This window comes from Syngnathus scovelli, chromosome 11 (genome assembly GCF_024217435.2).
Source record: "Syngnathus scovelli strain Florida chromosome 11, RoL_Ssco_1.2, whole genome shotgun sequence".
In the NCBI taxonomy this organism is placed as follows: Eukaryota; Metazoa; Chordata; class Actinopteri; order Syngnathiformes; family Syngnathidae; genus Syngnathus; species Syngnathus scovelli.
The window spans coordinates 1,561,604-1,588,492 of NC_090857.1; the positions used below are offsets into that span (position 1 = coordinate 1,561,604).

At 44.9% G+C, this 26,889-nt stretch overlaps 1 protein-coding gene across 14 annotated transcripts; it reads left to right on the top strand.

Annotated features, from left to right (window-relative positions):
• On the top strand, positions 1 to 26,885 carry anks1ab (ankyrin repeat and sterile alpha motif domain containing 1Ab). Of its 14 annotated transcripts, none has more exons than XR_007484734.2 (16): positions 2 to 2,173; positions 2,792 to 3,772; positions 6,945 to 7,011; positions 11,675 to 11,790; positions 16,756 to 16,854; positions 17,307 to 17,453; positions 18,883 to 18,990; positions 19,236 to 19,403; positions 20,076 to 20,213; positions 20,341 to 20,412; positions 20,494 to 20,577; positions 20,646 to 20,783; positions 20,890 to 21,066; positions 21,444 to 21,542; positions 21,652 to 21,764; positions 22,846 to 22,973. XR_007484734.2 is itself a non-coding variant. In XM_049734686.2 (16 exons), exons 2-16 carry the CDS (start codon positions 3,506 to 3,508, stop codon positions 23,375 to 23,377), a joined length of 1,812 nt encoding a protein of 603 aa, XP_049590643.1. In that variant the 5' UTR covers positions 2 to 2,173; positions 2,792 to 3,505; the 3' UTR covers positions 23,378 to 26,885. The 14 variants fall into 14 exon arrangements, 10 of the variants coding, with proteins under 10 accessions (XP_049590641.1, XP_049590642.1, XP_068508472.1 ...); XM_049734686.2 differs by lacking the exon at positions 21,652 to 21,764 and adding an exon at positions 23,344 to 26,885 and having other exon boundaries at positions 22,846 to 22,943; XR_007484735.2 differs by lacking the exons at positions 21,652 to 21,764; positions 22,846 to 22,973 and adding exons at positions 26,375 to 26,534; positions 26,604 to 26,885 and having other exon boundaries at positions 3 to 2,173.
• Positions 26,886 to 26,889: the final 4 nt, after the last annotated feature.

The window sequence follows — 26,889 nt, forward strand, 5'->3', positions numbered from 1 at the left end:
GGCAGCAGTTCACCGCGGCTGGTTCTCAATCTGAACGGCGTGGATTGAACCCCAGCTCTTCTGTCCTGAGTGGCTTGACCCAGATACCTAGCGGTGTTAACGAAGGGTCAATGCGACTCGGGGGGTATGTATGCGGTAGGGATGTGCGGTCAGAGGAGGCAAGGGAGGCTACATCTTCAGTGCCTCCCCAGTCATGAACCTCATTGCAGCACACTCATTCAAAACTGAAAACTGTCTGCAGCCATGGTAACAAACCGAGTGAATAGTCAAGTGCTGTCTGTATTTCTTTTTTTACTTTGCAACACGTACATACAAAGTGAAGGCCAGAGTCTATTTTTATGAGATATTCTTTTAGTTCAGTTAAAGTTAGAAAGGCTAAAAGCTTTAAGGCCAGGTGGATGCAGACCCATTACGAAAAGAACAAAGTTTGTTGCGTGAACAAGCTTTTTTTGTTTATTCTCCTGAAACAGGATAAACGGTTTGTAAAAGGAAGGGCTGGATTCGCGATAGTATCCTCAACTAGCAAATTAGGAGTGGAATTATCCAAAGTCCATAGCTCAGTCAGTGACGACCACCAATTTGAAGTTGTGATGGTAAATATTAAACATTGCCAATCCTTTTCAGGAAAGTAAAACTGCTCAGGAGATCCTAAAAATCTTCAATTTTGGTATATATACTTTTAAAACTTGAGGGGGTCAGTCCTTGGCTTGAGGCATTCAAATCTGTCAGGGGTTATTGTCATCATCCTCCTTTGCTGATGGCACACTGGGAAACATGGAGCAGTGCCCAGTCCTTTCACTGACACATAAACTCAACACACACACACGTGCACACACTTACACACACACACATGCGCTGCTTATCCTCTCTGATTCTCTGCAGCGTGCTAAATTAATCTGCTCCCAATCTTCACGCTAATGTGTCGATGTTGTGCCGTGCGTTCGCTTCTCGTACGAATTACCTGTTTATTTATAGACGGTCGTTTTCCGCTGACAACCACGGGGAAACGTCTTCCTGTCTTTCTGGGAATGTTATTTTGTGGACAAACAGGACAGCTGCTTCCTTGAGGTCAGCATCAGAGCATTCAAAGTCTCTGAGGGGGAAATAAAAAATTGAAGCACTTTCCCATACTCAAAGAAGACACTCCATTAGGTACACCTCTACATGCACAAATAAATAGATAAGCATTACATTAGCGATACATATTTTGAACTGTACTCATCCTTTACACACTGCCGGGGAGGTGAGTCTCTTCCCATAAAGATTAAAGCAAAGCAGACTTTGCAATGTAGACTTCTGTGGTGTCATCACATTTAAGAAAAAGTCAGTGATAACCAAAAATGTCTCACAAGATTTGACTTTGTGAGAAAGAACATAAGTTTGGAGTTTTGGAATGTTTGGGAATTTGATAGCCGCGCAAGGCCTTCTCCTGCTGCCGCTATTTGGTTACAAAAAAGTAGACTAGATTGAAAACTTCTTAAAACAACTTCTAATCATTTGTAGGTTGTGTAATGCAATTTAGTTTTTTTTTTTTTTATGCAGGCGCAGGATTACAGTATGACAACACTGTAGTACCCCGAATCCTAAAGATGCGAGCTGTGACCCCTGTATGCAGTGTTTGTTGCATTTCCTGTATTCGGTGGAGGTGGCGTCCTCTCTGCGGCTTGCATGGCAAATGTTCATGTGTCACGGTTGTCTTTTCCCCTGGAGGATCACCAGCCAGCTCCTTCATACTATGTCACTCTTAACATGCTGTGAAGACGTGATGCTGTTAAATCAGTGGTGTCCAAACTACAGCCCGTGGGCCATTTGCGGTGGTGACGTCCATGACTCATTTCACGTGTGAAAAACATTCTTGGAGATTTCAAAGTGGTCCTTGCAGACTTTTTTTTTTTCTGAATGTGGCTTTTGGTGGGAAAAGTTGGACATTTTTCTGTTAAACCTAAAATATATATTTGTATGTATATATATATGGTGTGCGCATCCTCATCCTGGCCACAGGGATCATCAGACTTGCTCCTCTTCACTTGGTTTCATTAGATGTGGCGTTTTTTTTTTTTTTGCCGACTCAGCACTCGTCGCAGCGGCGTGAATCGTCCCTCACTTGGCCCCCCGCCCACCCCAAGGGAGCAAAGGGTGTCATCGTCTCTGTCACGGTCACGAAAGACGCGAGGTGAGCAATGCGGAGGAGCTTGGCTGATTGAGGGCAAGCGCGCCCAGGCGTACAGTGCACGGAGATGGCGGCCCGTCATAAACGCATCAGCGCCGAGATGAAGAAGGGGTGGGGGAAGGAGGAGGTTGTCATGGCGACACTGCTCCGAGATCAACACTTGAGTGTTATGCTACAACATGACTTACCGTTACTTTTAGTTAGCTTAAAGGAAAAACAATGTTTATCGCAACAAAGGAGCAAATGTTCAAATGAAAAACTCATAAAAACATCACACACTTGGCAGACGTGCAATCACGGCAGACACCAAGGTGCTCTAAAAGCAGCCACACCAGCCGGAAGCCCTGGTCCACTCATTGGCTGTCAAGTCTGACTAAAGAAATCAAATCAAATCCGCACCTTCTCACGAGTCCCCCTTTCTCCGTGTAACGTGCGAGCACTCTCATTCAACAACGAGGCACTCTAAAGTGGCCGTGTCACTGCTAAAAGGAAGATTCATATTTGGGAAGTAAGCACGCATACTAGCTAGCTTACTAACCGCGCATGGCATTTGTGCATGCCATTCACAATTGAGTACTGCATAGCTCGCAGTCTATACAAGTGTATTATGTGTCTTTTTAGGATATTGCCGTAGTAACAGATGTGACATCATGTCTGGCCTCTGAACGTAAAGGAGCTCGAGTGTGACCTCCATTTCAAGCGTCTTTGGCAGAGGCATTCATAGAAGGCAAAGTAGGCATCCCGTCTTCAATGTGCACCAGTAACCTGATTACCCGGTTGTCACTCCGGATAAGGACCAGGCTTTTGGGATGCTTCTGGGATTCTCAGTCTGTGGCAGAAATCTTGGGATGTTCTCGGGAAAGGATGTTAGCTCATGCATGGAAGGAAAATCTAACGACCTAAGAGGAAGCACGGTTAGCACTAATTTTTAGGGCTTGGTTTAAAGTTGGGTGCTAATGGTTGACTTCAGTTTTAGGGTTGAGTTAGAGCGAGTGTCAGAGATAAGGGTTAGGTTATGTTTGTGTCAGGTTGAATTTGGATATCTTAAAGTTTCCCCATCTAAATGAAAAACGATGTTCCTGCGAACAATCTTTCCGTTTCCTCTTTGGGAATGTTCCTTGGACACGTGGAGCAATGTGACTCAAAGGAGTAGGCAGGGGAAGGCGACAGGATACGATCAGGGGGTGGACCTTGCTGATTCGCATTTCCACTTCCATTCCCTTTCTCTCCACTTTGCTCCACTTGACTTCATCTTTGTCTTCCAGACTCCGCACGCACTGACAGATCCTGGATTTCCTTGTAGAGCTGGAGAAGGAACTACCCTGGCATAAAACAATGGCGCTATGCACGCCAAGTATGGATCCCTCTAAAGCCATCCCGACTGACAAGAAGGAGCCTGGCGAGGTTTCAGCCGGGCTGATGCCGCCCGCCGTCAACCTGAGGCTGACCCGAAGTTTGTCCAAGTCGGACTCGGACTTGCTGGTGCCGCCGCTCGGGGAAGATGACGGAGGTCATACTGCTCGGAGCGGATCCGTGTCCAAGTGCAAGCAGAGCCAGCCCTCCAAGGAGCGAATGCCTTCCTTCGCCTCGGAGTGGGATGAGGTAATTCACGATCTGGCTTTGAAACTACGACCGGAGGCCGATAAAAGGGGTGACTCAAGATTAGTGTGGGAAGCGGGCAAGGCGTTGCGTTTTGGAAAAGTGAGGAAGGAAGTCCCGCGGAGGTTGCCATGGTAACACCTGCGGGCCGCCGCTCTGGCGTGCAAGCGACTCGGTGACTGGCGGCATTCGCCGTGTAGCATCCAGGGCTAATTGGGCCTCTGCTGTCATGACACATCCACTCAGTGTTACGAACACTACCCTCGCTCACCATCGAGGGCAGTGGCGAGCGTCAACCATGGCAAATCTCGAGAGCAAAAGCAGCAGCCAGAATATTCAGAAAGAGGTTTGAAGGCAGTGGCTGCAAAAATAATTATCATCATTATTATGACTGTTTTATTTAATAATGACTACTAAAACTTTTTTCCCCTTAACATTGATTGTACAATAATGATGACAATAATGAACATGTACTACAAATTGTGTACTATAATGTAAATATAAATTATCATTATAAACATGCAAGTAAAAAAATGTTAAACAAAAGCATTGCAATAATACGATAATGTAAAAATATAAACGTTTAGAGAAGTCATCTTGTTCATGACAATAATAAATAATAATAAATACAAGTATTAATTCTATTTTTTATTTTGGTAATTGCTACTGTTATTGCCAGCTTAGGTACATATTTAAGGATTAACTGATGATGATTGCTTATTTTCATCAGCAGTACAATGACAACTACAAAAAAATATTACCAACATAAAAGGTGTCGTGATGTTGTATAATTGGCTTGACATTTTCAAGTAAAGTGTTTATGCAAAAAGTAAAAACCTAGAAAGTCAATTTCAAACAATATATGAATTAAACTAACTCACACTCGTGTTTGACGTCAACAAGGTCACAGCCACTCTTGATCATCCACTTGACATTTGGCGGACACGTTGAAGTTTGTGTTTGTGCATAAGTCGTCATTGTGTCATCACATGCAGACCCTTGCTTATCCCCCAGCCAGCCAGCCAGCCAGCCAGCTAGCCAGCCAGCTAGCCAGCCTGCCTCCTCTCTCCTTGACACCAGTGTTTATTCAGGCTGCGCTGGGTGGGGTGTCCTGTTCTCAAGGGCATCCTGTTATTGCAGCTGCTCCCCAACTCTCTGATGGTGTGCGCGACACGTTTGGGCTATTTGTGCACAAAGCTAAATATTTGTGTGTATTATCTTGGGAAGCCATATGACAACATTACACACGCACACACTGACTCACTAAAGATATCCATCCATCTGTCCATCCGTCCGTCCCTCCGTTGGCCCAGCCACTGACTGCGCTTATGTATTTCAGCAACATAGACTCAATACGCTGTTTGTTAGCCACAGGTACATATGAAATAATAATGATGTATATTATAGAATACATAATAGTTATGTATCAATGAAAGACAACATACACTGTGTACATACATATATAATGTATACTGTATGTGCATATAATATTTATAATACAGGATAATCAAGTACAAATGAAAGACGTTACTTGCTGTACATTTGGTTTATATGTATCTGAACATTATATACTGTATATGCACTCGGATATATATACTTTTCGACTCTGATTATAATTTTGAATTGTAGCAAAACTAGTTGCTAACAGTCGACTACTCATAAAAAAAAAAGTTGATTGAACCTCACACATCCTGGAAGGCTTTAAAGGTTAAACACAAGCGTTTCTCTGCTCTAAAAAAAGACCTAATTGGACTGTTCTATTTTTTGCACAAAATGACTGTGTTGTTTTGGCAGCTTTAATAAGACAAATAATACACTGCGGTCGTTTTGTATTCTCAGTGCCGGTTTGGGTAGGCTAAAACAACTGTGTGCGTGGCCGTCCGTGCACTAGCGGCAGGCTTGTGTGATGTAATATTTAGTGTTTGAAAAAGCCCCATGCACTGGTTGGCTGCTGGTGGCATCAACACTGTGCAAGCTGAGCCTTGATTCATTTGGAAGGCAGGCGGGCGGGCACGTGGGACGCGTGGCACACCGCGCCTCAAGCAACGCAAACCTCATATTCACTCCTTGAATTAGCCCACTTACATTCTAAAGCACATACAGTACGCACACGTACATGTATGACATCACATGCAACCAAAGTGCACCTTTATCGGAGTCTGTCATCAAAATGTCCCTTCAGTGGGAGGGTGTGATGATTTATTTAAGTGCTTGCCTATGTCATTATGAGTTGCACATACAGTGCTAAATATTTTACATTACCACATACGTATTCCCAAACATTAAGGCCCGAGCAAAGTCTCACTTGAAAATTTTTGATTATTATTGAAATACCTTTTTGGAGCATCAACATGGCGCAAAACTCACCAAATGACATTCTTTTAATCAATAATGTTGCCCACTCAACATCCAATTGCAACCTGGTCATTTTTTATTTTTTCTTGCCCTCCTCCGGGCTTATCAGAAAATTTGTCAACTGTGGGCACGTTAAGAAACTCCCAGTGAAACATTCTCATGTATATTTACACAATTCATTTCAAGTTTATGTAAAGTTTCTATATCTATATGGAAACATATTTACTGTACACGTAGAAAGCTTGCATAAAAAATGACTTGAAAAATCCTGTTGGGAATTATGAGGGCGCAAGGAACGCATACATGTACAACATTTGCCCCCGGCTGTTCGAACATACGTAGCAAACGTTCATATCAATGTGGGACACGCTACGTAGCTGTCTGAATGCTATAAAAAAAGGCCAAGATAAATTAAGTGTTGAGTAATAAATAAATTGTCAAATAATAAATAAAACAGATTGGAATTGAAATTGGATTATTCCTCATGAATGTCAGACACAACTTTTGTCCTTTCAAGTTTTATACAAAAGTGACAAGAACTGAGCTATAAATTACAAAGTAAACGCAGAGCAGTGAATTATATTTGACATTACTAGCGCATTATTAGTGCTGTTATCGGAGAGTCTGTCTCGTCAATATCCTTGTCCCATTGGCTAACGCTCGCCTATTTCTGCTGTGTGGGGCAAAAGAGCCGTCTGCCCCTGGTTGCCAGGGATACAGCCTTTTGAGCATTACCGCCTTATGTGTTTAAATCAGTTTTTAAACGTTGCTGACATTTCCATTAAAATGAAATATGACACGTTGTTTTATTTCCCAACAGATTGAGAAGATCATGGACCTGATCGGCGCCGGCATCGGGACGTCAGATAAGAAACAGGCGAGCTCAGGTAACATTTCCCCCCCCCCCCCCCCCTCAATTTTATTCAAAAGACGCAGTGATTTTTATTTCTCCACCTTCCTACCACCCCAAGAGAAACGAACATAATTTATTGGTGTGCTAATAGGAAATGACAAGTGGGGGCTTGGGGATTAAGTGAGACTTAGTCAGGAAGCGTTTACAGAGCTTCTTATTGCTCAGCGCCGCATTTATGATAGCCTAGTCGGGTTTATGCGCCGGGCACGGTACGCCTCGACCTTGTCGCTGATAACATCAGCCCGAATTATTATTGCTGTTAAAAAAAAGATCTGATATACCTGAGACTAAGCTCGGATAGAACACAGACTGCCAAGAAAACGCTATCCTTATTTGGAGCTGCACCAAATGCTCATCTTTATAGATGCTTGCAGAGAAATGAAGGAAAATATATTTTGGGAATATGATAGTAAACCCAGATTTGATAGGCGGACCATATTGACTCCTGATGGTGCGTCGTGTATGCGGCTTTCAATACAATCAATCGTATAATGTCTCCCTCTTCCCTTGAAACGTCCTGCTGTGGTTCTCATCACCCTTTTCTCAAAATTCCCCATTTCTTGAGCATTCTTGGTTCGAAGAACTACCCGAGCGCCTAGGGTTATTCTGGATTACATAAACGAGAATATGCAATGTGTTTGTTCACCTTTTCCGCCTCAACAGACACACGCATGACATATAACATAGGTGTACGTGCACTATTTATAAGCCAGTGTCCCACATTCAGCTGAGTCACGTTTGCTGCTCCGGAGGTTAGCGCCGTTGCGTTTTCCCTGCCATTATTCAAATGTGTGTCACGCGCTAACGTTTCAGGAAGATGAAGCGCCGTCCTGCGAGTGACGACACAATGTATGGATATCAATAGACCGTCAGATGCGTGAGTCACTTGGAGAAAAAACAAAATCACTGGGGTGTTCCGAGGACAACTCGAGCAATGCTCTTGCATGTAAATCAGGTTAAAACAGAGCGACTGCAAGTATTAACAGTGCACAGTTTGTGGACAAACACACACACACACACACACACACACACACACACACACACACACACACACACACACACACACACACACACACACACACACACACACACACACACGCTGATGTAAAATAAAAAAATGAAATAAATAAAATCCTGTCCTCAGTTTCCCTGAATTAATTCAGCTTTGCTGCTCATTTCCTCACGTGTTGACAAGGAGCCGCCGCTACTTCTGATAAAAACAAATGCGGGTTTGAGCCCCGTTGTCTCCTCCTAACTGGCAAGCGACCAAGTTAGCGTACGCCTGCGTAGCTTTAACAATTATCGTCCATATATAAATTCCTTCAGTTCCAACAAAAACAAGAAAATTAACCTCGTTCCAATACTTTTAGAGGGGACTGTAGCTCACAGGGAAAAAGGTTCGTATGAAAGTGATGCTGTTAAAAAAGAAAGTATGCAATCCATCATGATTGTGGCCCACTTTCCACCCTGCAAGAGCATAATGATGTTACCCTTGTTATCCCAAAGCAATGGAAATTACGGGAAGGGGTGGTTGATATTTTTAACAGGCTTTGTCTGGATGCGCTGGCGTTAAAAAAGCCCTTTAGTCAAGCTATGGGGGTCTCACGCTGAATTACAATTAGATCCTTCTTACTCGCTATTAGCATCTTAACTCGCCCATGCACGGCCTCATCTTTCTCAGCCACTGATGAGCATTAGTGGGTCACAACCCGCCCACCCCGGCCTTGGCCTTTTTTACCTCATCACTAAAACCTGGAGCAGAAGCAGCACGGCCTGCCAATCAAATTGGACGTGAACTCGAGAGCCAATTTGGCCTTCCTCACTCGCCATCCAGGAGGCTGATTGTGGGCGGCTTGAAAGTCTTTATAATCCCGCTTCAGATAACGCCAACCACCATGGCCGCCGCAGAGAGCAGCAACGCATGCTGGGATATCCGCTGCCTTGATACTTATGCGGCAAGAAGCTCAAACTGGATTTAATAGCAAAATCATTAAAAAATTCCATGCATCTATTTATTTGCTACTATACGTACGGCTGGAACACATCCCAGCGGACACCTTGGATTGATTACCTGTCAATCACCGGACTGACGCACAAACACACACATATATAGGCGCACACACTTAAGAAAATTTACATTCTTAAAAGTACCTAATGTACATTTTGGCAAACAGCAAAGATAAATTAGTCTTCAATGAAGAGAAAATTTGTAAATGTTTAAACGGCTCTAAAACCACAGTTGCTTTTTTTTTTTGTCATCTTTTTTTGGTAAATGAAATTCATCCTGCATTTACTGACCATTGCTTTATGTTCAGAAAATTGATCTTGTCTATGATTTGCTCTCCGTCAGGTTGTACTTCCAAACACACATTTTTTGGTGCATGTCCCTCGTTGATGAATTATTTAAGCGTTAGCTTGTTTTTTGCTGACTCCTGTTGCGTTTTTCCATTTTCTGTCTGAACCATAGAAACAAATCGTGTTTGGATCTGCTAACCCGCGTAAGCCACTAAACAATCGACATGCTTCTTATTCAATATAGCATGCGCAGTATACCATACCGTGTTTATTTTTAGGTTTGGAGCTATTGTAGTAATACTTAATGCGATTAAGATCAAAGTCTCCCCAGACTCTGCGTGTTTTTCTTTTTTTTTTTTTCCTTTTTACATAAGATCCAACCTGCGAGCGTGTTCTTGAGCGGATAACGTGAGAATGTGGTCCGACACGACAGGAGTTTGACTCCTGTCTGTCATGCAACCCACTCTCACTGTGCAGAAAATATCAAACCGAGATTAAAGACATCTAAATCAAGGCAAAATATGCGTGTGCTTTCTCAAAATATTTCTTTTTCCCAAACAATTTTAGAGTATTAACTTTAAAAAATATATAATAAAATATTGTAACTTATAGGTTTAGGTTCTTTCATTCCGCCCAGCCGTATTTGATTGATGATGTCAAGGTGAGCGGGGTGTGGTGTCAGTGCTTTCAAGGAACACGCCCATAAAGATTTGTCACAATTCTGTCACCTCATTTTGTATACTGAGCGTTTTTTTTCCGCAATCATTCCAACTTGGCAACCTTGTAAAATGACACTTTACTCTGTGGTGTGTCAAATTAAGAAGCCATAAATTTCCACCATAGCAGGATTTGAAATGAAGTAATTATATTCCTCGTTTCATCCTGTTTTCCTTGCTCTGTTCAAGCCACTTTCTGCAGTCCCTCCATCAACCCCCGTGCACATTTTTGTCTTTGTTCCAGTTAACCCCGTTCCATCACCTTAGAACATGACAGTCAATGCAGCGTTTCCCTTTTTTTCTCCACTCTACCTGTGGTGTCCTTTCTGCACCAGCAAGATTAGAGCGCCTCTTGCATGTGCATTTCTAATCAGTTAGAGAGCAAGAGAGAGAGAAAAAGGAGTGTGTGTGTGTGTGTTCATGTGAGACAGAAAGCGAGCGAGTGAGGAAAGGGTAAGGCGAGGAGGGGTGATTACGTGGAGCAGCACCCCATACGGCAGCCCTGCAGTGCGATCCGGAAAAAAAGCGGGGCTTGGAGATCGGCTGCGCAGAAAGCGCAAGAGACGAGGACTGGGAGGGTGTTCAAAAGAGCAAGGATGAGAGCCAAGGTATAGACACGGAGGGAGGAGAGCAGAGGAGAGGAGGAGAGGAGGGAAGGGAGTGAGGGGGGCATGATCTTTGCTTCCAGTCGTGGGGGAGGACGGCAGCGGCGGCGGGAGATTGAGGCAGATCGGGAAAGCGGCCAGGCGGGACGGCATGCCCTGTGAGCAGTGAGGCGCTCCGTGTGCCCCCCTTAACCGCCATTCCAGCAGGGCCGTACGGGCATGCAGCAAAGCGGCCAAGGAGCCAGGTGGGCTGCGGCGGTGCTCCTCTTCTTCTCCTCCTCGTCAACGTCGCGGACGCCCCGGGGGACGAGCGTCGTCGTCTGAATGCCTCCCAGGACTCCCAACCTCCCACTCGGGATTATGAAATTCAGGAGTTGAGGAAGCGCCCGCTCCTGCAGGATTTTACAAATACGCCCAACTACCTACTTAACCTTTGTGGCTCGCTCACACCCCCCCTGCCGAAAAATGACCGCGCCGGTACCTCAAGTGTACTTTAAGAATGCTGCTACCTTGCTCGTACGAGCCGTGCCCTAGCTCTCAAAGCGCTTGACCAATGAAGCCATGGGACTCAGCCAGAGCTTTACAAGTATGTGGTGACCACCCCCCGACCCCGACTTTAGGGATAGAGTGTGTTGCTGTGTGAATACCAATGTTTTTTGTGATGTCTTTGGAGCGGCTTGCCTCTCCGGTGCTCGGTGGGCCCAGTTTAGCCCAAATCTGTCAGCCGGGTTCCCCGCTCTCCCTTCACTCTCGGCTGACCGTAAGCCGTTAGCCTGTCCTTCCCCTTCCTCCGGTGCGGTAGCCCGCTGCGGGGTGGGAGCCCCGTCGACCTATCCCCGAACCCTCCTGTTATTTTTCCAACCTCGGACCCTGCCTCCCCTGAGTTCGGCCTGGTGCTGCTGCACTCGGCTCTGCCCGCGCTGGCCGAGGATGATGTGGCAGTGCCACGTGTCGTCCTCCGAGTGCCGCTGCTACCGGCTCAACGGCTTCTCGCTGCTCAAGCGCTTCCCTCTCTCGGCAGATGGGGCGTGCGGCAAAGCCCTGGACCAGCCGGTGGGCGAGTGGCTGGAACGAGCCGGGCTGCCGCAGTACGAGGGCAAGTTCCTGCTCAACGGCTTTGACGACCTGCGCTTCATGGTGAGTCACCTGGACCAAACCCTCAGGCCTCTGCTTCCTGCTCCTGTCACCCCTGCCTGCCTCCGCCCATCCACCACATCGGGGGCGGGCTAACTTTAGTGCACAAGTCTTTCTTTTTTAATGAATCAAGCAGTTATTTAATAGTGCAATTGCCAAAAATATTTCCACATTCTTGATTATTATTATTTACATTCATTCAATTAACTGATTTATTTATGGGGGTGAATATAGCATTTTTATATGTAAAATATTTTATTCACAGCAAATCAATGAACTATTTAATGATAAATGAAAGAAAATTTTGTATAAAGTTAAATAGAGCAAAGAGAACAAATAAAACAACAAAATTATGTAACAAATAAATGAATGAAATGTATTAAATTAGCTTATTTATTTTTTAACACAATTAAAGCAGCCTTTTTATGAAATAAATAAAAACTGTTTTAATATGTATTCAAAATTTCCTTTTTTTTTTACAAATATTTTTGGCTTTACCACGTACAGTAAATAAAAAGTAACAATATACGCAAAATTGTTAACGTTCTGTTTTCTTATATTACAAAATAGTTATTTGATAAAATAATGCAAAGTAGTGTTAATGCACATGTATTTCTTCCTCTTCTTTGCAATGCACTGAGGTGAAGAGCACGCAGATTGAGTGACCGTGCCCCCCCTCCCTCCAACACCTCCTTATCCTCCTTTTCCCAAGCGGGAGCATAGGCCACCCTCATTGCCATGACAAACAGCCCTCAAAAGCCATTAACTTTTTCCCCGTCATTAAAAATGAGATGATCTCATTCCACTGTCTTTGCAGCTAAATGGAGCTCACTTTTAATGCACTGCAGCTTCTTCCAGATAAACTCTGCATGCTCCCGTTACGACCGGTGTGATTGTTTCACACATTGAAAAGAGGCATACGTTTGTGAATTTCTTTAAAACACTATTCTGGTGACTTTCAAGAATCAATGTACACTTGACACGTTTTTAGGGGCCTGGCTCGCTACTCCTCGTTTACTGCGGAGCCAATGGCGAGTACGGCTTTTGTTACTGTGACAAGCGGGGGCGGAGCATACGTTTTACAACTGTCCCTTGTCATCTCTCCAGTAAGTGTATGCGTGACAGTGGGCTGCTGGCTTCCCCAGAGCGTGGGGTAAAAAGTGCAAGTGTCCGTAAATACAGCAAAAGCATTTTATCTTGCAAAGGCAACACATCATATATTAAACCAAACACAAATGCAATCTTTTGTCACGCTACAGACACACTCAGTGCAGTTCTGCTTACCTTTGGGCTTTTTAACGATGAACAGGGTGTAGTCGAGCCATCACTTGAAAGTGGCTCTGGATCTTCACCCAGTCAGGCTGTCATAGTTGGAAAAACGACGGCGGGGCATATATGATGTAAATTAACATGACTGTTATGTGACACTAAGGCAGAAGAGGTTGTTAAGACATTTTTTTTTGGTCATGATTCCCAAGCAAATTGGCGCATCCGGAAAGTAAGCTCATCGTCATGGCCTCCGCCCACCTTAATTACATAATAATCAGTTGATTTAACTGCACCTCACTGCGCGCAGCATGACTGAAAGCATTATCATGTTTGATTTTTTTTTGCTAAATAACAGTTTTTTGACGTGGTTCGCTCCCCGGGTCAAACCATGGCCGCCGCGGCGTAAATAACGGCTCCCTGGGGGGCTCAGAGCGAGCGTTTGAGCTGCTGTTGGGTTACGTCACCTTGTCACGCCGCAGCTCGGCGAAGAGGCGTGGAGGGAAGCTGCTCCATGACCCCTTTTATTTTTGTACATTTTTCAGTGGCGTTGCTTTGATTTACAAAACCCATTGTAGGAGCAAAACCATTTTGGGCATTCAAGACCAATTTCAAAACGTATTGTTTGGCACATTTTTTCCACGGACACTTGGAACTTATTGAGTGCTAGGAGGCTTTGTGTTTAGGAGATTCAAAGCATTTTGAGTGATTTGTGTACTGTATATTAATTTCGCAAACGAGTCACTACTATGGCTATAACTGCTGGATCTGCTGAGGCGCTGTCCCACTTGCCCCACCATGTATCTGACCAACATTAGTCAATATTAAGTTCACAACCAATATATCCCTCCCATGTATGTATGTCATTAGCGGATTTCCATTCAAACCGATTTATATACGACAAATGTGAAATTGAAAAACTGCGTCTCGGTGTTAGATTGGATGATTCTGTGCAAGAGGGAAGATTTCCCAAACATAATGTGATGCAGACTATGGCTCATTAAGCATTCTGATGTTCATTTGTGTATGATGCCTCATGTGTCTGCTGGACCTGACACATCGGTGAGATAAATGATGGGCTTAGCGAGCTGCGCTAAAAGAACGCCGATGCGATGCTTGTAAACAACGGCAAAGGTCAGACCAGTTTGGTAGACGGGGCGGATGTTTCATCGCGTGCCCTTTTAACATGCTTCCAGATTTGTCAATGTCAACAAGCAAAAGTTCTCCGGTAGGGGGCAGTGCTTTTTAGAACCGCTTTCAAACTTTGACACACCTTGCTGTGATTGGATATATCATAAAAAAAGGGCATGTTACAAATCAACAGCATTAGTTTCATCCTAAAATTAAAAAAAAATTGAATTGAATTTAATCTAATTAAAATTTTGACCCAAAATATAAAATCAACTAAAACTCAGCTTCTTGGCACTGTGTAAGAGCTTAAAAGTAGATCAATTGCAAAGTGCATTTTGAGAATTCATGCTGGGCAAAGAGTCACAGCCATGACGTCCGGCTCTTGATGAGAAGTTTCCCCCCAGCGGCCTGGCCCACGGTGCAGAGAAAGCAAGCGCATGAGTGCTGGCTGAGGCGTTCAGTGGCCAGTGACGAGTGCGCCAAGAGGCAGCTTTTGAGGGATCATGAATTATAAACAGCTGTGTGCTCATTCTCATCATTTTTACACGACGATTAGCATTTTCCGCCGGAAGTGGGTCGCCCAGCGTCGGTCCCTTCTACGGGTGTCAACTTTATTTTAGTATTTTTTAGAGTGCTAACACTTGTTGCCTTGATGTCCGAGCAAATGTGGCAAATTGTCTACTGAGAATTATATTCGTTGTAAATTTGTCTCGTGTCTGTATATCGTAAATATTGCATGTAATCGTGCAGCTTTCAACAAAAACGCTTCAGTGTAGACATGAGCATGCTCAAGCCTTTTTCGGCTCCTATAGAGAATTTTATTTAGGGCTTCAAGTTGAAATCCAAAGCAAAATGTTTATGTTTGACATGGCTTTGGCCTGAATGTCAAAAGCTAATCACATATATCTAGGGAACACTGCAGCCACCTAGTGGCCAGGAGGTCCCAAACAGCCACTAAGTTGGCACATGAACACATAAACCATAACACATGACTGAGTGACGCCGCTCCTGCGAAATTCTTTCGGAAAATAGGAATAAAGATAATTTGGCGTACGGGGTCAAGAGAGGGATGCTAATTTAGCCAGAACACACAGCAAGATAGAAGAGCGCTATCATCATCAACGTCATCATCGGCATGGCCGCCACCACGAATCACATCACTAGCAGCGTGCGGCTCATTAACTATGCAAGTACTCAAGCGTACATTTTCCCGTCACGTGACGTCAAATAGAGCCTCCCCAGGCATCGTGGAAGTGGGGAGAATCTATTTCAGGCTCCTATCCTGGATTTATGGCTGGCGACCTTTTATTAATCGGGCTGCAGTGGTGCTTTGAGGCCAAGCCAGCGGGATGAAGCAAAGACGGAACATTTTAACATTCTTGGCTTGAAACAATCAATATGCAGCAGTACAGCAGCACTGGGGAGGGAAAAACGCTTAGATGCACATTTTCCGGCTGCATTCAAAATCACTCCCTATTCACTTGATACAGTAGCTGTTTGGCAGAAGTAAAGTACTTGGGTAGAAGTACAATCATCGTAACAGAAAATAACACAATCTCATTTGTTTCATGTTTACTTGGACATTAAGCAATCTCAAAGTGGCAATAATTTCTTCTTCAAAATAAATGTCACTGAATTTAATTAATACTGTCACATTGTTAGTGGCTTAACCTTAATCAATGGGTTTGCGTGTCATCGTTTAGAACATTTATGTACATTTTGTAGCTGACTTATGTGGAATCATTTAAATTTTTCTTTTCCTATACTGTATTCCATTTGATCAGTGTTTGTGTCGACTAGCTATTCTTCATCATCATATAGTGAATAGGGAATGAGCGAATGATTATATATTCACTTATCTCCTATTCTCTCATTTCTCCATTATCATTTTCAGTGGAATTCATAGCATAGTCGCCCATATAAAAGCATTTCTATAGCTCTCCCGATAAGGATCCGCTTTAGGAACCACAGAATGTTCCTGGTTTCTTTCCTTGTGTCAATGAAGGCAGCTCTTGTGGACGCATCCACCAAGGCTTTCTTTGTTCCCGACGCGTCGCACTGCATCACATTGATCTCGCCGCGCCATGCACAATTTATTTGACTTCATTGTCCTCCCACTCGCCTCGTGTCAAGCATGCGCTAAACACTCGCATCCCAAGCCATGCTTGCAGCCAGTACGCTATGGATTTGGTCAGCACGCAGCATTCCGTGAACACTCAGCCTCTGGCCAGTCAACGTCATGGTCTGTTTTTGGCTGCCGACCAGTCTCGGGAGTGCCCGGCCTCTTGTCCAAAGACAGCTGGGAAAGGCTCCAGGTCACACGTAGCCCTAAGCGCTATGCACACACACACACACACACACACACACACACACACACACAAAAGATGCTGCACTGTTTTCCTAACCCACTCGCTCGCTTAGTGTGGACTTTGAGCAGATTGAGTTATTCCTCTTCCCCCCCAGGGTTGGATTAGTTATTTTGACGAATCGGATTCGGTTGGAGAGTGTATTTGGATGGGCTGAAGAGCTGGCCATTGAGTTCATTGGTATGCCTTTCCTGTGTATGTGCAGGGAAGTAACGTGATGGAAGACCAGGATCTCCGAGACATCGGGATCACTGACCCAGGACACAGAAAAAAAATCCTGCACGCGGCACGCGGACTGCCCAAGGTACTCCAAGTTTTTGCGTTTGGGAATCAATGTTGTCTGTTTCTGGATGTATTATTATGAGATGCATGGTGCCCACAGGTTGCATGAGGGATCAGACATTTGACACGATCGTGCATTAGAAAGGCCTCAAGCACGTACAGATCACTCCCTTGTGATCAAAAGTGCCCAATTGATGGATGACTGTAAAAAATCATCTTGAGCTTGTGGTGAGGGGTGTGCTCAGAGTCATTTTTCTGAACCGCTGGAAAAATGACAGGTCGGGAGTGGCCGCTCGACGAATGAATACTTCCAGTACCAAATTACATTTACGAGAGCACCACCCATCACCGTTTCCATCGCTCAAGTTTCGATGACATGACATCCCATAATCGACCATCGGCTGACTTATTGTGAAGTGTTAAATATGGCCGGAGGAGGCCAAAGGACACTCACCTGTGACGTTCCTGCTGCAGGTCAAAGCTCTGGGATGTGACGGTAGCACATCTCTGGCCTCGTGGCTAGACGGCCTGGGCCTGCACGAGTATCTGCCCAATTTCCTGTCCAGTGGCTACCGCACCTTGGAGTGTGTCAAGAACCTGTGGGAGCTGGAGATCATCAATGTAAGCAGCCCAAACCTTACTCTTTCAAATTGATGCCAAAAGTTGAAGCCACTTACCCAAAGAGGCTACTGTGTGATGAGGTCTTTAGAGGTGAAGCAGCAAGTGATTCACGTCCACTTTATAAATTATAAATCTATTCAGGTTTATGGCATGTTGTGTGGAGAAAGAAGGTCAACTGAGGACACCTCATATTCCGCTCCCTGGCGCTTTGCGCTTTTTCAAAAGCCTCCAAAGATATTTTGCTTTGTGACTCACTTTAGCTGGGGCGATCACATGGTTTACTCTAATTTGTCGAGAAAGTCGCAATTATGCATTGTGGCAAAAATACCACAATTAAGTTTGCCTCTCGTAGTATTTTCTTTCGTTAGCTTGGTTTCAGCTGAGCAGAGGGTTGAGAACATCGGTGTGTTGCCATGGTTACATTCCGCAGACTTTCTTAAAGCGTCCCATCTTTATTTTTTTCTTCTTCTCCTCACATCGCCGCCATGCTCTGCAGCATCTCACGGCAAATCAAGCATTGCCGTGACCTACAAACCGCTTTACGTTCCCGCACGCCATCTTAAGTGCTTTATTATGAGGATTTACACAACCTCCAACCCCCATGGGAATGCGAGACTTCCAGACCAATTCTTCCCTGAGACGAGATGAATAATTGAAGTCTTCAGACAAAAAGAGATATGCACAATAAGTCTGTTGCTGAGGATCTCGTCGCGGCAGAGCTAATTGTAGGCGGAACGTTAATAACAGACACGAGTGTGCTAATAGGCAATTATGCAAATGTATCCCATACAGAAGAGTTTTTGACTCCATAAAACTAACAACCTCTGACGACTATAATCACAGTTTAACAAGGAGGAACGTGCTTTGAGAAGGTGAGCATTTTAAAATACACCAAACGAGGATTCAGCTAGCGTACAGGGTGGGATCATTAAGCCAAATGTGCACAGGTAGGGCGACGATTGAAATGACAATGACGTGAAACAGGACTTTCAAAGTTCGGAATAAATGATACGGATAATTGAATGTCAAATCAGTTGTCTCGTTACAAGTAGCTACTGTTCGGGTGCTTCCGGTAAGTGTGACTGTTTTGGTTAGCGATCGATTTAAAATGAATTCCGATTATTATTCCGTTTGTTAGTCCTCTACTCAGCAGGTTATCATGGCTCGTGAGTCAATCAGTCTGACCTCTATTTGTGCTATGGCCTCTATAGTGCGTTTCTTATTTTGTGAGCAAAATGGGCTCACTGTGTTATTTAAGCACGATGCACAAAGATGCCTCGTGAATTATGAAGCGAGACAGTAGCGTATTCAAAACTGATGGTAAAACAGATTGAGGCTGAATTATTGATGGCCAGTCAAGGGGCGTGTGCAGAGACCACACATTGTATTGTTTGGAAATGGCTTCTGAGAAGGCTCGTTGCTGCCATAGGTCATCAGGGTGGGTCCACTGGGCCACAGGAAGCGGATCATCGCTTCTCTGGCCGAGAGACCTTACGAGGAGGCGCCCTCCAAGTCCAGACGGCTGTCTCCCATCATGGTGAGACCTATGATACTACACCATCAGTTTCACTTCCTTAGAAAGCGGAAACATTTTATCGACTTATTGATGAAGCAAACCAACGTTTTCCGCTTGGTAGAAACAGACCAAGAAGGTAACAGCTAAAGAATCTCATAGAGAATTCTTGGAGACGAATGTTGGATCAAGATCAGGAAAGCTGAAAGCGACATGGCTGTCTAAACATTGTATCATCACGTGATGTGCGCCTTTTTCCTCCCACTCAGTTCCATGACCTCCTGTCCCAAAGCACTTGCCCTCTGGGCCAGATGGACCCCTACACCAGTCGCTCTATGGACATGCTGCTGCCCCTGGCCGAGGCGGACCGGCGGCGGCGACCGGATCAGGACGGTAGCGTCTCTCTGCGTTCCTACTGTGAGCGGCCGCGCTCTGTCGTGAGTTCCTGTTTTCTTTACATCCTTTCATTGTTTCTTCGGAGAATTTTACAACCACTTTAAAACTTGGAACACCCTCAAGTTGTGACTTCCGCACCATTAAAGGGTCCAAACGTATTAGTCAGAAGATAAAAATTTGATTTACAATACATGCTCTTAATTAATTTACAAAATTAACCAAACAATTAATCATTATTATTTAATTCAGCGGGGATGTGTGGGGAGAGTTCATTCTGCGCCACTATAAATCTCCAACTTGGAAACAATTTACAGATGCATAACCACGATTAGATGGTGATGCGCCATTTCATATATATATTTATTTTTATTTATATATTCAAAATGCTGAATCTAGTGAACCCCCAGATCTCAGTGTATACTTCCGCCCGCACTGTTGTGTCACAAAGTGTCACTAGCTTAACACGTGAACCTGGCCAACATCTGGGTCCCGCTGTCATGAACTCTTGCAGCTCTGACTTGACAGCTTGGTCCTCAGGTGAAAGCGCTAAGAATAACTTCACTGCCACTGCCAAATGTTAGCGTTGGCTAAAGGTCAAAAACTGCTGCACAAACTCAAACAGTCTGGAGTGCGTGACCCCACGAGAAGTTTTACTACATTTGTGCAACGATATCAAGCATCTATTATCCATACTGATTTTGGTATCACTGCAGGACCGACACAGCGAGCGACACAAAGAATCTCGAGTGAACCTGCGGCCGCCGAGCCACTCTGCTACCTACGCCACTGTGTCCGCTTGGCACCACCAGCCTGAGAAGCTCATCCTGGAAGCCTGCGGGTACGAGGCAACTGTAAGTCCTAACCTAATTAATCATTTCAATATTTTGAGATAACGACACACCTTCTCCCTATCATTACCTCATTATACATTTGATGATAGTCGCCATAAATGTCTGACCTGGTGTGTTCTAATGGCAGTACTTAGGTTCAATGATAATCAGGGATCTACGGGGGATCGAGTCCACACAAGATGCCTGTGCTAAAATTAGGGCAAGTATTCCTCAAAATATTCATCCACTCATTACCTGGATACAGATTTTTTTTAAATAAGAATGATTATTTTCATTGCAGAAATCAAAGGATTCTAGAAAGGGTCCTGTTGTTATACTCTCCATTACCTACAGGGGCGTCAAGTTTATTGACGCAGCCACAAAGGTAATGGCGAAAAGCCCTCTGGGAAAGCATGTGCCTTTTCTTTCATTCTTTTCCATCTCTTCCGCTAGATCATAGTTGCAGAGCACGAGATCCGAAACATCTCCTGCGCTGCCCAGGACCCGGATGATCTGTGCACGTTTGCCTACATCACCAAGGACCTGAAAAGTGGCCACCATTTCTGTCATGTCTTCAGCACGGTGGAGGTGGTAAGTGCTGGCAGAATTTGGAAGACAATTTTATCCTGAGTATACTAAAGAAAAAAAAAAAGTCGTACTCAAAATGCCATTTGGGCAATTTCCCGCAATTACACAGACGCAGACGTACGAGATCATCCTAACTCTGGGCCAGGCTTTCGAGGTGGCCTACCAGATGACAATGCAGGCCAGACAGAGACACTTCATCCCCCACTCGTCCCTGGGCTCCGAGGTCGTCGAGACCAAGAGCAGCCGGCCCGTGTCGCAGGCGTGGAGCAGCATGAGGCGATCAGCAGTGAGTAGCGACACTATCGTTCTTCTTAAAATGGATTTACCTAATACGAAGGACTGAATTTGTCGGAGTCAGCTTTCTGCGTCACCATTGAGTTTGTTTAGGAAGTTGCCCACGCTGTTGAGACATGGCAATTTTCAATTTTCATTTGCCAAGTGAGAAATTACGCAAACTTTTCGTGAGCTGCCTAGTTCTGAAAATGAAACAGACCGATCTGAATTGTAACTATGAAGAAGGTAAGCAGAGCTGCATGGTTGCAGAGTCCTCGCGCGCACACCGTTGCAGAAGCATGGGCAGCACAATGCTAAGTGTGTCTTTTAACATGTCCTTGTCTTCTTGTCTTCTTGGTGCTGCTGTCGCCCGCCGCCGCCGCCCACCAGGGTGCCCCCGCGCTCGAATGCCGCTGCTGTCACTGTCACACGTGCACCACCCACCGTCCTACCTTCCTCCCGTTGCACTCCGTTAGCCCCGGAGTCCAGGTCCTTCTCTTTCCTTGCCTCTACTCACCCCCCGGCTGCCGTCGCACACCCGCTCACGCACCCCCTTCCCGGCTGCCACCTTCATCATCTTCCTTTCCTACCACCACAGATTCCATTTCCCTCTCGCCATCTTTCCTCATGGACGACGTGAGCGCAAGTGTCGCAGTTTAGCCGAATTCCCGGTTGTGCTTGGTGGATGCTTTCATTCATTTGAATCTGAAGGTGACTGAGTGTAAGCTGTGCCCGTGGGATGTGTGGTCAGTATGTTTTTTTTTTTGTTTTTTTGCCTTCTGCTGTGGGTCGCTCAATACAGGACGTGACACAAGAAGGCCTGAGAGGAATCCAGAATCTCAGAATTGTGAGGCAGATGTTCGAACCACTTGTCTAGCTATGCATTTTCTTTCGCTCAACTCAGCACTTTGTAAACAAGCGGCTAAAACAAAGTGCTGCACTTAAATAGGAAACGGAACATAAAACATTAGACAACTGAACAATTTAAAAAGTTTAAAACAAGACAAGTCAGGTGAGTTTCAAACTTCCACAGTAGTTGTCTAATGTGCACCGAGAGGTCATTCCATACTTTGAGACAAGCGACACAAAAATTTCCCAAAAAATATCTGCTTAGACTTAGGTACCTTTAGGAGCAGCTAATCAATCACCTAAAACTATTCAATGTTTTTAGGATCAATTATTCTGTTGATTAATTAAATAATCAGTTATTTTTTTTTTTTTAATTAAGGCCCAAATTTGAAAATTCATAACGCTTAGCCTATTCAGAGCTAACTTTGCGCAAAAGAAACCGTGTGCACCCTGAACTTTTTGTCAGCCAATCCCAGGGCACATACAGACACTCATTCACACATGGACAGTCAACCAAATGGGAATGTGGGAGCTACCGGGAGAAACTGAACAGAAGGATCATGCGACACCCCCACCCCCATCCCACCCCAGAACAAGGCCCGAGCTGAGATTCAAACCCAGAACCTCAGAAGTGTGAGGATGTGCAAACCACTCATCCACTGTCCTGTGTGGGCTGAACAAGTGTTGTCTCTGTCCTGCTTGAGTTGTGGCATTATTTCGGGGGTGTTCGCTCATTGCGGCGGCCCGCGGAGCCCGTCAATCATCCATGTGGTGGATTGAGCCCCGAGCGCCTGCGATCGGTCGCTGATCGATCGCCGGGCCGTGGAGGGGAAGCCTCCTCCGCTGACACCCGTCTCACACAATCCCTCTCGTCCCTTCCACCCTTCCCTTTCCAATACCCTCTTCCTCCTCCCCCTCCTCCTCCTCCTGCTCCACCCGGCAGATCGACCCCCTGGAGATGGACGCCGACATGCACTCCTTGGGCAGCACCTCCTGGCTTTTGGACCAGCACGACGCCAACAGGCGGCCCGTCAGCACCAAGTACGAGACCACCATATTCTGAGGCCCCTCTCTCTCTCTCCTAATCAGACTCCCACAACCCGTGCCCCCCTTCCACCTTGCATCCGGTTGGCAATCCACGCACAGTTGGAGCCCCGTGCCTTCTCACTGTGACGGTGTAGCCACCCCTCAGGGCTGCCTCCTCCTGCACCTCCACGTTTTGTTTTTCTGCCCAGCAGCCTCCTACGAGGATACCCCACCCCCACCCCCTCCCCCTGACTGCGGCTGGGGTTGCCCCCTCCCTGGACTGAGCTCGTTTTTTTCCTTGCATTTCCAACCCCTTGATAGATCGCAGAGGTTGCTTATTTGTAAATTATGTCAAAGCAAAGGATTTTTCATTTTTGGACTTTTCTTTTTTTTGTTTTTCTTTGTCCGTGTGTAGCCTCTCTTGTCTTACCAGGCATCTACCACTGTGAGACTATGAGGAGGAACAGGATGCCAAACCAATGAGCAGTTTTGTTTTTGTTGTTATTTTCTATGCATTTGTACACACACACACAGACACGCACAGACACACACGCGCTGGATGGGTCACTAACACACTTTGCTGCACTTTGAGGAGGTCGGCAGCCCGATGTCATGTCATGGCCCCCCGTGAACACCACCCAAGACTGTACGCTTCCAACACACTTGAGTGAGAGACTGAGGGGGACGGGGGGGTTGTGGGGGTCTCTGCTCTGGCCTTGTAACTTGCCCTGTGCCTCTCAGCATCACGGTAGCACCGAGAGACAAAACCAAGTAAAAAAAAAAAAAAAAAAAGAAGAACAAACACTGTGTTGACACATGGCACTATCCCTTTGAATATTTCAGCCGAGGCATCCGTTTTGTGATACTCTTTTGATAGGCCGAGGCCGGCTAAAACATCATGTGAGACGATTTTTGTAAATGGAATCCAAACATGCCCCGAAAAATCACGGAGGGCCCGAGCACGCATTTTCCCCGAAATGAACATCTCATTATCACGCTTAAATGTCTAGCACGCCACGTGTGTGTCGCGTCACATTTCAAGAGGAACCAAATAATTTGTTGTGTGTTGTGGTGATAACGAATGGATTTGCTATGCTGAGATCCACACATACACACATACACAAACACACAGTTTCATTTTGTTTGAAAGATGTCATTGTGGCGACAACACACTTTTTGCCACCTCCGCCCACTGTCCCTGTGTGTGTTGGCAGACTGTTAAAGGTGAGCCGTGCGTGTTTGTGTGGCACAGTATCAACAGCTGCTTACTGGCCACCGTGTTCTGACTGTTAGCTTCCACTGGTGATGCATGATTGCAATGTTTTGTCCCTGTTTTGGTGCCTGTGGCAAGTCGGGCCGGTCTGTCTGCGCGTGTGTGTGTGTGTGTGTGTGTATGGCGTCTCTCATCCAGTTCCGTCCGTCCGTCCATCGCCTCGGTTTGAACGTCCCCAGTAGGTCAGCCGCTTCCATCCCACCGTCCGTCCATCTTCATCCCGCCGTCATGCATCTTCACCTGTCTCGTGCGTCACCATGGCAACCTGCTCGTATGGCTACAAAGCAAGGACGGGTAAAGTCAAGACATTTATTTAAGCCAGACGTTCAGAGCTTCGTATAAGCCTAACCTAAACCCAAATACGGCTCCCAGGGTACCCAAGTCGATGGACGCGGATTTATTGACATGTTAATTTTGCGAGATGGCGGAAGCTCACTGTTTGTCTTCCACTCGTCTCAGTTTTCGTTCTGAACAAGCTCTTCTTTGAGTTTCAATTTTGATTTCGAAGGCAGCAAATACAGTGATGCCTTGAGATACTATTCCAGCAAGAAAAAAATGCAATGTGTTTTTTTATGAGAAAATATACTTCAAGAAATATTCTGAAGTAAAAATACGACTTGCTCCTCATTCTAGTGTGTGTACCTTGGCCAACAGCCGGCACCATAAGACAACAGAGCCACATAGATGCTAATTGTTAGTCCATGAGGCTGTATGGACTTTTTTCATTGTATCTTATCATTAGCTGTGTTTGTTTATATACAATTAATGGATGGATGTGTAATTCTCTGTTTAATCTTTGTTTTGAAAGTAAGTTACAGCTAAGAGTAGAAATAAATAGCTTGAGGCCTCTTCGTTGAAGAATGATTACTAATTATATCTGCCTAACTCCCCAAAAAAGAAAAAGAATTTGGTATCTTGAAAAACAGAAGTTGGGTCACTGGTATCTCAAGGCACCATGGTATTGAAATCTATTACACCTCTACGATGGAACCACCAAAAGTTGAAGAGTGACTCAAATTGAAAATACTTTTGTGCAAAATCTATATGCCTATTAGCATGTAAAGGATAAACGTTTGTCTTTGTCTTTCACCACAGAAAAGATGTTTCTGTTTGGTTCCTATGCTGGTTTTGGTCAAACTATGGTTGGGTTTGACTTAATTGCAAATGTTTTATTGCTCTTCAAAAATGCTCTTCTATAAAACTTCTTTTGTGTTTCACTTTAGATTTTGAGCTCTATGTTAGGCCATCAAGGCAGCAAACACGCCGGCCTGAATTAATTGTGCACTCTTTTGGTGGCTTTCGTGTCCAGAAATGATCATGAATCCTCGTAGATCAACCAAAACTGTTGTGCAGAACAAGTTATACCTCGATGTGAAACCTCAGCTTAGTGATGAGCATCTAAGGTATTAATTCGGTTTTGCTTTATTTTTGGATTTTGATTTTGTGACGTCACTACTGAAAAAAATACCAGAATAAACAACCAAACATTAAAAAAAAAACACTAAATGATTCCTGATTTGATCTATAATAGCCTGTTTATGCATCACTATAGCTGGGCCTGGCCCAATGCAACTTCCTAGAAGAAAATCCATTCCACCTCAACTCTGTAAATGTTAAAAATTTAACACTACAAAAGCTTTACTTTAAGAATTGATTTCGACCACTCTGACGATAACTGCGCCCTCTGTTGGTAGCAGTCCAGAATGGAAATATTCCTCTAAACCTGTCACCTGAGCGATGCACTTTGAGAAAAGGTTTGTGCAAAAGTTCTGAGGTCTAAACCAGTGCTATTTAATTGTGCCCGTCACCATTATTTGTATGAAATCATTTTCAGATTAAGACAAATCCTGGTAAAGTGAAAATCATTTTGTAATTGTTCTTAATTAGTAGGGGAGGGGCAACTCATGGCGGATGGGCAGGTGTGACACCGGGCCTTATTTTAGACAAGCCCCCTAGAATTAAAATTGCAGGCATTGCAATTGCACTTGTCAATATATAGTCCAAATTTGAGCTATACATCTAATTTCCAAGGTAAATATTGATAGTCGGACCTGACTCCAGCAGCAGCAGCAGATATATGAAGCAAGTTGTCCGGCCGGGCGTGACGCAGGTGACACACCCACCGTGCGTGGTCTTGTTGAGTCTGTTAACATTTGGTGTTCTCCTTGTGTAGCTCGCCCCGACGTTCAAGTTCCCGGACACCAAGCTGTGAGTTGGCGAGCGAGTTAAAGCGGGGACGAGGTAGATGGAGCAAACCTACTCTTGACATTTAGATCTCGCTGCGCATCCCCTCCCTCACCCCGCTCACGCTACCTATACACGCAGACGAAAAGGTAAACCTGTCCGACATGGCCAGCTAAACAGGACTTTGAGAAGCGCTCCCGTCTTGACAAAAAGGTCAGCTGGAACGGTCTTCCTGCTTCCAGCTCTCCTTGTTATGCAGGAACCGCGATGGCTTTGGAGCGCTGCATAGACAGACGAGCATGTCAATTAAGACACGTAGAAAATGTCAAGAAAACAACACATTGAAGGAAACGACTGTACCAGCAATCAAAGCTTTGCCCATGTTTGTGGCCAGAGTTTTGGGTTTGTCAATGAAAATGTGATACTGTTTCCAATATTTCAAAAGAGAAAAAAAAAGCAATATTATATTCATGATATTAAATAATACAATGAGAAAAGCATCCC